The sequence below is a fragment of the Pinus tabuliformis genome, chromosome 3_1 (genome assembly GCF_031772625.1).
Source record: "Pinus tabuliformis cultivar Carrire ecotype Pingquan chromosome 3_1, CPIR1, whole genome shotgun sequence".
In the NCBI taxonomy this organism is placed as follows: domain Eukaryota; kingdom Viridiplantae; phylum Streptophyta; class Pinopsida; order Pinales; family Pinaceae; genus Pinus; species Pinus tabuliformis.
This window is the reverse complement of record NC_142301.1, coordinates 271339657-271354444: the sequence shown is the minus strand read 5'-3', so window position 1 is coordinate 271354444 and position 14788 is coordinate 271339657. Positions and strand designations below refer to the sequence as shown.

Sequence of the window (14788 nt, the reverse complement as noted above, 5' to 3'; positions counted from 1 at the left end):
TTAAGTGTCCTACGACATGAATAAAAAAACATCCTGTGACATGAATCAAAAACATTTCTATGGGGCACATTGTTCATAATGAGATCAGAAATTCCAGGAATTTGCATTTCTTAGATGTCATGCAGCTTTGGCTGACCATGAATTCATATGCATTGTTCCTTTGCGAGCATTTTCAATTGATATGGTAAATTTTATTGTTGTTCTTGTATACAATGGATGACATGATTACCAGCAACCTGAATTTTGGTGGGGGTCCTGATCAAGACATGATCCCATATGCTGCTGTTTTTGAAGGAGACAAAAACGTGAGATGAGTTTTATTGTATTCTCGCAATAATTGTGTACTCCCAATTTTGTTCGAAGAGAGGTTTGATGGAGGTGAAGTAGACAAAGAAACCATCGCATCCTATCATATTCACTGCTCCATATAATAAAAATAACTCTGTAACTTCAGACAAAATCAGAAGTGCACGATTAGCGCAAAAACACAATAAAACTCATCTCAATTTGTGTCTCCTCCAAAAAAAACATAGCATTTGGGATTGTGTCTTGATCAGGATCCCCACCAAAATTCAGCTTCCTGGTAATTGTGGCATCCACTGTGTACAGGGCCAACAACAAAAGTTACCATTTCAATTAAACGTGCTAGCAAAGGAAAATGCATATGAAATCATGGTCATCTAAATCTGCATAACATCTAGTTTTCTAATAAATGCAATTCCTGGAACTTTTATCTCATTCTGAATATTATGTATGCCCCACTAACATTGCCGATTCAGGTAACAGGATGAATTTTGATATGCTCAATCGGGTAGGATCTCTAATAGAGGCACATAAATATTCTATATGAAGGACAAGAAACACTATTTCTTGACACCAGCATAATGGCAGTCATGATTGGGCAACATGTGTCATGCAAATTCGAATAAAAAATGGAATAAGAAGACATGGCTCAGATCATGAGGTAGTGTTAATTTTTGTAGCATCGGATGGTGTTCTAGTTTTGAGACTTTGTGGAGAGGGTAAAACACAGGAGTTCTCCAAAACCCAAAAATCATTTGTGGAAATTCCACCTAAAGATGGTTCAATTAAATTAATTGACCATAATAAAAAAATTCCCTAAGTCTAACTTTAGGAAAAGTGGTTAATTAATAGAAATTAATTGAGAAAGGCGTGAATCATCTAGAAACTCACACAGATCGACTTGGAGATGATCTCAACCATTGATTAACTTTTAATCTTGGTCGTTGGAGTCCCTAATAGAGATTACAATAGGAGGTCGATGGGTAGATGGAGAACACACCAGTGCAGATACTCAGTGATCTGGGTAGTTTGATTTTCCAGTGCAAGTGATTCAGCCAGTAGATCGAGTAGATCGAGTAGCAGGTGGCCGAGGGGCCATATAGCAACATTTCGGAGAGTCAGAAAGAGGAGGCCAAAATTATTCTCCACGAGGATGCGCAAATGCAACGCAGAGCCTCAATTGAGTAGCTCAATTCAACTGAGGAGAAACTCGTTTTAGTTTCAGAGGCCAGGAATATTTTCCAGAGTGCCAGAGAGACAGTTTTCCAAGCTGAGCGTGAGAGGGTGTGCACTAGGGTGACGTAGGGTCTGCGCAAAGTTGGGTGGATTGCTTGCTTTTCAGAGGCAATCAGGTGTTGGGGCTGCTCGGAGAGAGGGCAAAATCCCTCAGTATATTTTTGCCAGTATTTCTCTTAAGGTAGAATCTTCAGTTTAGCCACATTTTATTGTACTCAGAAATTTTGTTGTTGCATAATAATAAAAAACCCTCACTATTGCACCAGTTTTCCCACATTGGGTTTTTCCAGGGACAATTGTTCAAAAATAATAGTGTTATAATTTTTGTGTGTGCTAGCAATTTTTTATTTCCGCAGTATTTTATTTGTGAAAATGGCAATGTGGTTAATTGCATAATTAATTTTAAAGTTAGAGGAATTAATTCCAGTTACTACAATAAAATTTCAGTAGTGAAATTTTCACATGGTATTAGAGCGATTTTGATCGGAGGGGGAAGCTCGGAAGTGGAGAAGAAAATTCTTTGTTCAGAGGGAGCAGCAAGACGAATTTTCTAGGGGCTACGCAGTGCCTAAGCCAAGCAGTGCCAATTGTTGGGCAAATTGATTTTTCAATGCAGGGTTGTAGAAAATTTCAGCTTGTCAGATTGAGCGATTCCATCAAGCAGAGGGAGCACCAGTAGCTCAGATTTTCTCTGAGCAGATCCCTTGTTTGGGCGCAGAAGGGTTTTGCAGCAATTGCTAGAGCATAATTAATGTCAGGTGGAAAAATAATAACACACAGATTATTCTTCAATAAAGCCATGGACAGAGTTGAAATTCAGGAGACTTCAGAATTGTCTTACGGGTTGGAGGACGAATTTGCTTGCTTATCAAGCTCAATTCACAGGGTGTCTGGTATATAGACAGTGGAGCGTCATCTCACATGACAGGAGTTAGAGAATATTTCTCTAGCTACAACGAGGAGCAAATGGACTTCCAAATTACAATGGGAAACAGAACAAAGTGTACTACAGTGGGGAGAGGTACCATCGGTTTTCGAAGGGAGTCAAGAGCAAGCACCAGCGCTACAAATGTACTACATGTGCCGAGATTGGGAATGAACCTACTTTCAGTATCTCAACTACAGGATAAGGGATATGATGTCCGCTTTGTAGGGAAGAAGGTGTTTGTCAAACACCTGAGCTGGAAGAGAGAGACACAGATTGGAGTTCAAAGCAACAGGTTGTACAGGTTGCAGCTCTACTCTCTAATGGCACTAATAGGCAGTGTCAGTAGCAATGGGAAGGAACTGGATGAGCTACAGTATAGAAGAATGGGACATTTAAACCATGGAGCACTCAAGATGATAGTAACAAGGGTTCCAGAACTTGGCACGGAACACAATGATGTGTGCAGTGTTGATTTGTGTAGCTTGGGAGGTACTCCAAGCCCTAAGGTTTAGGGTTTGGAGGGAAAAGCGTCACAAGGGTCACTTGTGGGCTTGGAACACAAGCATGGGGTTTTTCACCCATCGGGATTTGGGTCAAAACCATGATGAATTTGAGCTTGAGAAAATTTGAGGTGATAGAGCTTGGCGAGCCAATTCCAACGCTCCAAAGATCACTCAAATTGGAGCTCTAGAAACGAAGTTATGAATTTTTTAAGTTGACACTTAATTGTGGACAGCCAAAGTCATGTAAGCTTGAGGAATTCGTCCAAGAGACATGTCTATTCAAATGAATTCGTGGAGCCCCTCATTTGTGTATAAATAGAGGGTGAAGGAGATTCATTTTACTCATCCATTTGTGCAACAAATATACAAGAGATCAGCTCATGGAGGGAGAAGACTTATCTGTTTGGGCCACAGGCCCACAACAAAGGAAGAAGGCAAGAATAAGAGGCCAAGTTCTAATTTAGGGCTCTTTTAGGAGGCCAATATCTATTTTAGGGCTTTTTTAGGAGGCCGAGGTTTAGAAAGGAAGGTCGCAGGCCTATTCTTTGAGGTCGAGACAGCTAGGAGGAAGCCTGACTATTTTTGTGGGTTAAGGAGAAGTGTAGACCCTTGGGAAGGGTTGTCGCAGCAAGGAGAAGGCTTGTTGTAGCAAGCCGCAGTCCCTAAAGCCACCGCAGGTCTGTGCTAAGGCAAAACAAGAGGGCGGTAAGGCCTATTTGGGAGTCCTGAAGCATGAACAGACAATGTGGCTCTTAAAGAAGGCTGGAGAAGGGTGACCACAACTAAAGGAGGATTGTTGCAGTAATTTTGTAAGGGTTGGTAGGACTATGTATTGTGCCCTAGCCAGTCCAAAGTTGCAACAGTCAAAGAGACAACAAACAGTGAGCTAGTGCATGCGCTTTGGAGTGCATCTTGTGTTTTGTTGGGTCAAAGAAGTTGACCAGTTTGGATCAGAGTTTTTGTAGCCTATTGGTGCCATGTGGAGGACCTTTCGTGGTGATAAAGTGTCCATCTTAGGAGCAAAACCAACAGTGTAGTATTGGGCATCTTTGGATTGTTGGAGGGCAACGTGTGGATGTCCAAAGTAGAACTAGACTAGCATCCTTGAAGTGACGAACATAGCTGAAGATTGGGTGAAGTTTGTAGCCTGATGAGTAGCTCTTTGATGGACGAAAGAGGCTATTAGAAGGCAGATTGAAGCTCAGGAATTGGCCAACCTAGAGCGCAGATTTATGAGCCCGTATACATGCAGCAAAAGTGACATGGAACAGTGTTTGGTGCAATGTTGCAGGAAGCGCCCCCCCCCCCCCCGGATCCTAGGCCCGAAGCGCGCCCCGTACGGAAGCGCCCAGGAAGCGCCCCCGGAAGCGCGCTTCCGAAAATGGCGAAGCGCGCTTCCGAAATTTTTAGACGCTTCCTGGAAATTTGGAAGCGCTGGCGCTTCCGAAGCGCGCTTCGTACGGCGCTTCCCAGACGCTTCCGAGATGCTTCCAGAAAAGCTTCCGGAAAAGCATTTAGAAAATCGTTTTTTTTTTTCAAGTTTTTTTTAAATTTTAGGTGAGTTTGCTTGTTGGGGGTGGGTCCACCTTGGGTTAGGGTGACAAATGAAAGCAAAAAAAAATATAAATATAGCAGATGCTCCCTCATCTGGTCCCTTGGTTCCTAGGTTCCATGGTTCAACACCAACAGCAGGGGGTTCTTCTTCATCAGTTTCAGTGCCACGACTTCCAGAGGCACCATCTTCTTCATTGCCACCACGTGGAGGCCCGCCACCACGTTCTATTCGTGGTGGAAGGAGGAGAGATTAGTAGATATATTCACAATCTACTACTTTTTGTCATAGATTACTCATTAGACTTGTAGACTTGTGAATTTGAATTTTGAACCTTTTTGGCTTGGCGGTGACCAAGTGACATATTTTGTAAACATTATTATTTGAATTTTGGACATGACAAATGTTGACAGTTGCTCACTTGCTAGATAAATCATAATATGCTCTATGTTTTATGTTTTATAATATGCTTAAATGTTTTATGTTTTATAATATGCTTAAAAATTTGATGTATGTTTGTAATAGCTAGAATATAGATGATTGTTGTACATACTAGTAACTACAATGGAATCATGGATGCCATATCTATCTTGATTTATGCAAAAATATGCATGTTTTCATGTCTTCTACAATTAATTTGGTATTTGGGATGTTTGTTTTGAGTATAAATGCAAAAAAATATAAAAAATATATATATATAGCAGACGCTTCCGCGGACGCTTCGCTTCCTAGATTTTTGGAAAATGACGCTTCCGCGCTTCCGCTTCCGCTTCGCTCCCGCTTCGTGCAACATTGGTTTGGTGACAGCCCTCCTGGAGTCTCGATGTGTAGTGGCCTTGATGGACTAAGGCACTACTAGTGAGCAGTACAGAAGCGAAGGACCAGCAGGACAAGATACAACATAGAAGTTGCAGCGAAGTTTGTCATTGTATCTTGTATACCATAGACTGTTGTATTATTCAGATTTGGTTTAATATAACGAAGATTGGGTTGTACATTATTGTACAATATTTGTTAAAAATTGTGTATATTTGAGCATGTGTGATTTACTGCTTTATATTTTCTGTTGTGCAAAGTAGTTCTTGTTGAGATTCTTGGTTTGGTAGCGTCAGTGATTCTAAGACTCTAACCTAGACCCAAGGTTGTGGAAATTCAACATGGTATCAGGGCATGTCTGAGCTACTTTGGAAGTAAGTAAATCAGAGTTGTGCGCAGCGAAGTACAGCATGAGAGGGAGTTGGTCACATTGTAAGTGAAGGGCTCACTAAATGTCGAAGTTGCAGGCAAGACTCCGATATGAGGACAAGCTGGAGGGGTTGTCTGACTATAGTCCTTGGAAGGAAAGGATCAAGTTGGTCTTGTAGGTCAACAGGATCTCGGAGTTCGCCGAAAAAGGGATCAAGAAGCCAAGCGACCCTAAGGAGCTGGAAATATATGAAGATTTGGATGCGAGGGCGAGATTAATCATGCTAGATGGTGTGAAGGATGCCCTAATACCTCATTTGTTCGAGAAGAACAATGCACATGAGATGTGGATGGCTCTTCAGAATTTGTTCCAGAATAAGAACGAGAACCGAGTACTGGTATTGGAGGATAAGTTGAAGTCCACCAAGATGATAAAGGGTAAAAGTGTGACCTCGTATCTGACGAGATTGTCTCAGGTCAAAGATGAGTTTGTTGCCATCAGTGTGACTATCTCAAATGGAGATATGGTAAGGATTGCCTTGAAAGGGTTCACCGAGGAATGGAAGCCCTTCATCAAAGGGATCGTTGCCAGGGAGAAGCTGCTAGACTGGGATAGGTTGTGGGATGACTCCATTCAGGAAGAGTTGTGAGACGAGGATCATCAGAAAAAGAAGTCTTTTGATGATGATGTGGCACTTGCAACACGAATGAAAGGTATGCAAAAGAAGGACTTGAGTAAAGTCAAGTGTTTCAATTGTGGCGAGATGGGTCATTATTCGTCAAGATGTCCGCTGAAGAAGAAGGGAGATGATGAGAAAAGGAAAGGGAAGCAGACTGTCGGTGTTGCCACTTCAGCTGAGATAGATGATCTCACCAAGAGATTGGAAGAGGAGGACTTTGCTATGATTTATCATTTCTCGCATGGTACTATCAATGAGGATGGATGGTACATGGACAGTGGTGCGACGAAGCATATGACAGGGTCACAGGAGATTTTTGAGACTCTAGTTAAATGGGACTCAAAGTTGCAGATGGTGTTGGGTGACAAGAGTCAGTTGGAGATCCGAGAACCGGGAGTTGTGCCATTCAGGATGGAGACAGGACATGTGATGCGGGTCCAAGATGTACTATTTGTACCAGGACTCAGATATAACGTGATTTCTGTCTCAATGATCAAGAGGAAGGGGTTTGAGGTCTTGTTCCAGGATGGGAAGGCAAGACTCAGGCCCAAAGGCTCTAAGTCTGATGGGATTGTACTCGAAATTAGAGAGCATGGTCTCTACAGGTTGACAGGCAAGCCTGTGGATCATGGAAAGAAGTAGGTGGAGCAAGTGCAGGTTCCAGAGAAGCAGGAGCAAGTGCAAGTGTAGGTGCAGGCTTCAGAGGAGCAAGTACAGGTTCCCGAGAAGAAGGTACACTTTCCCGAGAAGAAAGTCCAAGTTCTAGAGACTCAAAGGGAGTCAAGTTCGAGAGGGAGCTTACAGATTCAGAGGGAGACTCTGCAGTCCAAGAAGAGCACGTGGTCAGTGGGGAGCAAGGGTGCTCCTACAACTGCCAAGAAGGAATCATGGAGAGAGTGGAAGATGTTACAGGATAAGAAGAAGAAGCAGGGTGCTTCCAGCAGTGACAACGACACTTCCGAGAAGGGTGTAGTTCACTGTATAGGGATTGTTGCGATTGTGAGCGCCAAGAGTTGGGCAAGTGTTGCGAGTAGTGATGATGATGATGAGTTACTTCCTAGTCTTGGAAGTACCTCCCTCGCTAAGAGGGAGTGTTGATTTGTGTAGCTTGGGAGGTACTCCAAGCCCTAGGGTTCAAGGTTTGGAGGGAAAAGCGCCACAAGGGTCACTTGTGGGCTTGGAACCCAAGCATGGGGTTTTGCACCCATCAAGATTTGGGTCAAAACCATGATGAATTTGAGCTTGAGAAAATTTGAGGTGATAGAGCTTGGCGAGTCGATTCCAACGCTCCAAAGATCACTCAAATCAGAGCTCTAGAAACGAAGTTATGAATTTTTGAAGTTGACAATTAATTATGGACAGCCAAAGTCATGTAGGCTTGAGGAATTCATCCAAGAGACATGTCTCTTCAAATGAATTCGTGGAGCCCCTCATTTGTGTATAAATAGAGGGTGAAGAAGATTCATTTTACTCATCCATTTATGCAACACATACACAAGAGATCAGCTCGTGGAGGGAGAAGACTTATCTGTTTGGGCAGTAGCAAAGGAAGAAGGCAAGAACAGGAGGTCGAGTTCTGTTCTAGGGCTTTTTAAGGAGGTCGAGGTTCAGAAAGGAAGGTTGCAAGCCTATTCTTGGAGGCCGATACAACTAGGAGGAAGTCTAGACTGTTTTTGTGGGTTAAGGAGAGGTGCAGACCCTTGGGAAGGGTTGTCGCAGCAAGGAGAAGGCTTGTTATAGCAAGCCGCAATCCCTAAAGCCACCGCAGGTCTGTGCTAAGGAAAAACAAGAGGGCAGTAAGGCCTATTTGGGAGTGTTGAAGCATGAGCAGATAGTGTGGGGCTTAAAGAAGGCTGGAGAAGGGTGACCGCAGCTAAAGGAGGACTGTTGCAACAATTTTGTAAGGGCTGGTAGGACTGTGTATTGTGCCCTAGCCAGTCCAAAGGTGCAGCAGTCAAAGAGACCACAAACAGTGAGCTCATGCATGTGCTTTGGAGTGCATCTTGTGTTTTGTTGGGTCAAAGACGTTGAACAGTTTGGATTAGAGTTTTTGTAGCCTGTTGATGTTGTGTGGAGGACCTTCCAGGGTGATAAAGTGTCCATCTTAGGAGCAAAACCGACAGTGTGGTATTGGGCATCTTTGGACAGTTGGAGGGCAGTGTGTGGATGTCCAAAGTAGCCCTAGACTAGCAGTCTTGGAGTGACAAAGATAGCTGAAGATTGGGTGAAGTTTGCAACCTTATGAGTAGCTCTTTGATGGACGAAAGAGGCTACTAGAAGGAAGATTGGAGCTCAGGAATTGGCCAACCTAGACAGCAGATTTATGAGCCTGTGTACATGCAGTAGAAGTGACATGCAGCAGTGTTTGGTGGCAGCCAACCTGGAGTCTCGATGTGTAGTGGCCTTGATGGACTAAGGCACTACTAGTGAGCAATACAGAAGCGAAGAACCGGCAGGACAAGATACGACATAGAAATTGCAGCGAAGTTTGTCATTGTATCTTGTATACCATAGATTGTTGTATTAGTCAAATTTGGTTTAATATAACGAATATTGGGTTGTACATTATTGTACAATATTTGTTAAAAACTGTGCATATTTGTGCATGTGTGATTTACTGCTTTATATTTTCCACTATGCAAAGTAGTTCTTGTTAAGATTCTTGGTTTGGTAGCGTCAGTGATTCTAAGACTCTAACCTAGGCCCAAGGTCGTGGAAATTCAACATGCAAAGGGTACGCAAGGGTGTGTGCTTGGGAAATATGCTAAGGAAGCATTCCCAAGAAGTGACAGCAGAGTAGATGGCGTGTTAGGACTTATACACTCAGAGATTTGTGGCTTTATGTCCACTAGAGCTCTCAGTGGGACCAAATACTTTGTCACCTTTATTGATGACCATTCCAATAAAACCTGGATCTACTTCTTGAAGACCAAAGACAAGGTCTTTGATTGTTTCAGGGAGTTTAAGGCTCTCGTGGAGAATGCAACAAGGAAGAAGATCAAGGTGCTTTGCTCAAATAATGGTGGAGAGTATATTGATAAAGACTTCACAGATTTTTGTGCGAAGGAAGGCATCAGAAGAGAGTGGATAGCTACATACAATCCGCAGCAAACTAGGGTAGCAGAGCGGAAAAACAGAACTATAGTAGGGGTTGCAAAAGCAACGTTATATGACCAAGATTTGCCCAGGTTTCTATGGGCAAAGGAATGTAACACAGCATTGTATATTCAGAACAAGACTCCTCATAGAGCATTGGGGAAGAAAACGCCAGAAGGAGTCTTCACATAGAAGAAGCCAAAAGTTAGTCACTTCAAGATCTTCGACAGCACTGCTTATTGCCATGTGCCAGATGAGAAGCACACCAAATTGAATCAGACTACAGAGAAAGCGTTCCTCGTTGGATATAGCAAGACCTCAAAGGCATACAGGATCTACATTCCTAGCAATAAGAAGGTTGTAGTGAGATGGGACGTAAAGTTCATGGAGAATCGAGCTTTCAAGAGATCTTGTGAGATGCCTGCAAGTGATCAATATCAACTAGTTGAAGCTCCATTAGTCCAACAGCAGGGGCAGCCAGTGGGATCCAATACAGTGACCAAGACTAGCATTTCCTCAGGTGTAGGGGATCCAATGAAATCACAACAGAGGAAGTAGCAGAGGCAAGATGAGGAGGAGTTGGTTGAACCTCCCACCACTAGGGGTCGAACCAACAGAGAGGTTCGTCAGACATTGAGAGATGCAGAGGAGTTCATTGGAGCTCCTAGGACAAACAAGAGAGAGCGCAAATAGTCTGACAGGTACCAAGCATTAGTGGCTCAGGTTGCAGAACCTTCCAGCTTTCAGGAGGCCGCATAGCATCAAGTGTGGGTAGATGCCATGGTAGAGGAGTACAGCTCTATCATGACGAATGATGTTTGGGAGGTGGTGTTGAGCCCTGAGGACGGGTCAGTTGTAGGTTCTTGTTGGATCTACAAGAACAAGTATGCTGCAGACGGCAACGAGCAGAAGTAAAAGGCTAGATTTGTGGCAAAAGGGTATGCGCAGAAAGAAGGGATAGATTATGAGGAGACCTTCACCCTAGTTGTCAATAATTCTATCTAGTCAATTATATCCCTTGCAGCTCAAATAGGGTAGCAGATTCACCAAATGGATGTCAAGACAACATTCTTGAACGAGGTGATAGAGGAGGAGGTGTACAAAGAATAGCCAGAGGGCTTCGAGATTCATGAGAGGCGCACACAAGTGTGCAAACTAAAGAAAGCTCTATACGGACTCAAGTAGGCTCCCAAGGCATGGTATGGTCGGATTGACAGCTACTTGCAGCAAATGGGATTCGTCAAGAGCAACACAGATCCCAACCTTTACTATTTGATGGTAGAGGATCAGCCACTCATCATAGTATTGTATGTGGATGGTCTCTTCCTGACAGAGTCATCAGGGCTCATAGAGGGCAGCAAAGTTTGATATGAAGGATTTGGGGTTGATGCACTATTTCCTAGGATTGGAAGTGCAACAGAAGGGTGGGGAACTCTTCCTTGGTAAAGGGAGATATGCTACAGATATTCTGAAGAGATTCAGAATGCAAGATTGTAGACCCATGTCTACGCCCATGATCACCAACTGGAAGAAGATAGACACATCAGATGACAAGGATGTTGACCCCACCTTGTATAGACAACTCATCGGTTCTCTCATGTATCTGGTCAACACTAGGTCAGATATTTGCTTCGCGATCAATACCCTCAGCGAGTTTATGGTGGAACTGAAGAGGGTACATTGGACAACAACGAGGCACAATTTGAGGTATGTACGCGACACAACAGAGTATGGGTTGAAATACACCCAAGGGGATGACGTCAGATTATGTCGGTTCACAAATGCTGATTGGGCAAGCAGTTTAGTGGACAGGAAAAGTACCTCAAGGTATTGCTTCAGTGTTGGATCAGGGATGGTTTCTTGGTACAACCATAAGCAGAAGTCAGGAGCACTAAGCTCTGCAGAGGCAAAGTATATGGCAGCTAACACAACAACATGTGAAGATAAATGGCTTCGGAAGCTGCTGGTAAGCTTGTTTAGGCAGAGGATGGAGGCAACGAGTGTTTACTGTGATAGTCAAAGTTGCATCAAGCTCTCTAAGAATCCAGTGTTTTATGACAAGTCGAAACACATAGATATTTGGTATCATTTCTTTAGATATTGTGTGCAACGTGGAGCGATACAGCTATAATATGTTTCCACAGATGAACAAGTTTCAAATATACTCACAAAAGGTTTAGGGAGAGCTAAGTTCGTCTATTCCAAAGAACAGATGGGTATGGTGGAGACCCCGTTTCAATAGCAGGGACAGAGTATGTTGGATGCTTCTTAGTTGCAATAGTAGCAACAACAGTTGAGAGGGAGTTGCAATGCAGATGCAGAGTTGGCAGCAGTATAGCAGTGTCAACAACAGCACAGATGCAGAGTTGCACAATGGTTGGTGGGCAATGGCAGGTAGTCACAATGGCCATATATCAGCAAAATATGGAGGATGATAAAGAGATAGGGTGTTGGAGCAGCTCAACACTAGAACATCTTCCTCGCTAAGAAGGAGTGTTCGTTTTTGTAACATCGAATGGTGTTCTAGTCTCGAGACTTTGTGGAGAGGCTAAAACACAAGAGTTCTCCAAAACCCAAAAATTGTTTCTAGAAATTCCACCTAGAAATGTCTCAATTAAATTAATTGACCATAATTTAAAATTTCCTAAGTCTAACTTAGGAAAAGTTGTTAATTAATAGGAATTAACTGAGAAATGTGTGAATAATCTAGAAACTCACACAGATCGACTTTGAGATGATCTCAACCATCGATTAAGTTTTAATATTGGTCATTGGAGTCCCAACTGGAGATTATAAGAGGAGGTCGATGGGTAGATGGAGAACACACCACTACAAATACTCAATGATCTGGGCAATTTGATTTTCCAGTGCAGGTGATTCAACAGTAGAAATCGAGCCGGTAGATCGAGCAGCAAGTGGCAGAGGGGTAGGAGTTCCGAGTTTAGCATGAGAGGGTTTGTGCTAGGGTGATGTGCGTAGGTGGACTGCTTGCTTTTCAGAGGTAATCAAGTGTCGGGGTTGCTCAGAGAGAGGGTAAAATCCCTTCGTATATTTTTGTCAGTGTTTCTCTTGGGTAGAATCGCCAATTTGGCAACATTTTATTCTACTCAAAAATCCTATTGCTACATAATAATAAAAACCCTCACTGCTGCACCGGTTTTCCCACATTGGGTTTTTCCATAGACAATTGTCCAAAAATAATGGTGTTATAATTTTTTTGTGTGCTGCCATTTTTTTTATTTCCGCAGTATTTTATTTGTGAATATTGCAGTGTGGTTAATTTGTTGTTGCTGGAGCAATAAATTGCATAATGAATTTTAAAGTTAGAAGAATTAATTCCAATTACTGCAATAAAATTTCAGTAGTGAAATTTTCACAGGTAGCACCAAATGAAGTGACTATTCATAGCTCCTCAAATTATTTAGGGCAGCTTAAATCCTCATCTATGACAATTTGCATGTTTTAATGTATGTGGAACGTAAATTGCCTAATACTTCAATCTGCAAAGATCCCTGTTTGCTGGCATCTAAAGGGAGTAATTTGATTTGTAGTTTATCATTCCAGCATTTCATTATTTCAGATCAAAATTTTTCAAATTTTGTTTACAAAGGAAAATCTGAAATTCAATTTGATTTCAATTCTGAAACTTAAATGTATGAATCTATAATTTTAGAATCTACGAGGTTATAATGTATATATATAACACTTAAAAACATTAGGGTTAGGGTTCCGATTCTCCAATTCCTAATTTTGGAACAACTGCCGCAACGGCACCAGATTTTTCGGCCCATTCCGATCACAACCACAATCCGTGTAACTTTGGAGACGGGAAACGGCGGGTGCAGAGCGTACAGATGAAGCTGTCAGGGCCAATTGGGAAGGGGAAACACCCCCCACCTTCATCACTGTTGTATCCACCTCTGATTCCGAGAAGTAGCCTCAGTCGTTCCAGGTTATGCTCATTTTCTTTTGAAAATAATGCTATTGCATACTCCACGTAGGTCTGGTCATGAACCAGGTAGATACATTTCCTTTTATGAATTATCGGTTCTTAGTAGGGAAAATACTGACCTTAGAACAGTGCAAATATTTTTTGAGTACTGTGGTTTTGCTTCCTTCGGACGCAAGCCACTGTCTGGATTGAATCTACTGTTTTCTGTATAGTATTTATGTATCCAGTAGCTGAATTAACAACAACAAAAATGTACGACGACAGTGCAAAGTGGCACAAAATGTCTTTCGTAAAGGATTCTTTTTAATCTTCAATGAGGTCGTCACTTAAAGAGCGACACAATTTATCAAGATCATCTGAAAAGTTGTGCCTCAAAACAAAAGGCCACTTCAAAACTAGCGTTCATAAACTACTTGTGGAAAGATATAAATTTACTTACCCACTGTTTTCCTGGCATTTTTCGAAGAACTCAGCGGTGCAGTGGATGCCTTGGCCCGATCTTCATCGTCCTTCGGATCCCCTGAATCCAGCGATAGAGCCGAGAAACTGTTTGCAATATTCTTCTTCTTCTTCATTGATTTGAGTCAAAACTCACCGGCAATTAAAAACTGGAATTCGTTATCGAGCCGTTACCCAAAGTGCTTGAAACAATTCAGTAATGGAACAATTCAGTAATGGATTGATTCAAGTGAGAAAGGAGCATAAAACAGTACAAGATTGCAGAAAATAAATTATCTTGAACCTGGCAATTCGGTGGAGGAGGCGGATTGGCAATAACTGAAATTGGAGGGTCCTGGAGCTATAATGCTACGCCATTGCCAATATAATTGCGGTACTGAACCCTATCTCTCCCGCAAAGAACCTCCCATGTGCTTCTTTCTGTTGGTCTTTGAATGCCCCGATATTCTTCCCTTTCATTTCAAATGGGCGCTTGGTGACGTAACGTTAAAGCTTTTCAGAAATACATATTCTGGGCGGCCCCTTTTATATTTAATTAATGGTTTAAATTGACTTTTTTAATACAAAGAAGAGAGAAATACATATTCTGGTGGGCCCTTTTTATAATTAATTAGGGTTTAAATGGATTATTTTAATATAAAGAAGAAATAAATAAATTATTTTAACGTCCACGAAGTTAAAGATAGCTTATGGGACAAATTGCTTCTTCATTTGCTTGATGTATTTGATCATTTTTTTGTGAAGCCTCACAATAAATGCTCCCAGGGTCTCAACAAACCCATCGCTAAATAGATTATCCCAAGAGCTAGCTGCCAACATATTTGCATAACTTTCCCTGTTGTCTTTGAAGGCCTCACATTCTAAAATGAAATGTTTTTCTGTTTCCACTTTTCC

General features: G+C 42.2%; 1 protein-coding gene across 4 annotated transcripts in view; it reads right to left on the bottom strand.

The window, feature by feature from the left end:
- Positions 1-14372, bottom strand: part of LOC149186835 (Polynucleotidyl transferase, ribonuclease H-like superfamily protein) — a 294393-nt gene extending 280021 nt beyond the window's left edge. For 2 of the 4 annotated variants that reach the window (XR_016255721.1, XM_089411159.1), the window contains exons 1-2: positions 14178-14371; positions 13875-14076 (exon numbers count right to left, since the gene is read on the bottom strand). Coding sequence is in view for 3 of the 4 variants with exons in the window: in XM_089411159.1 (XP_089267285.1) it covers positions 13875-14010 (136 nt within the window). In the remaining variant the exon portion in view is untranslated. Of the gene's footprint in view, positions 1-13874; positions 14077-14177 lie in introns of all 4 variants that reach the window. The other 2 variants (XM_089411161.1, XM_089411160.1) reach the window with 2 other exon arrangements.
- Positions 14373-14788: the final 416 nt, after the last annotated feature.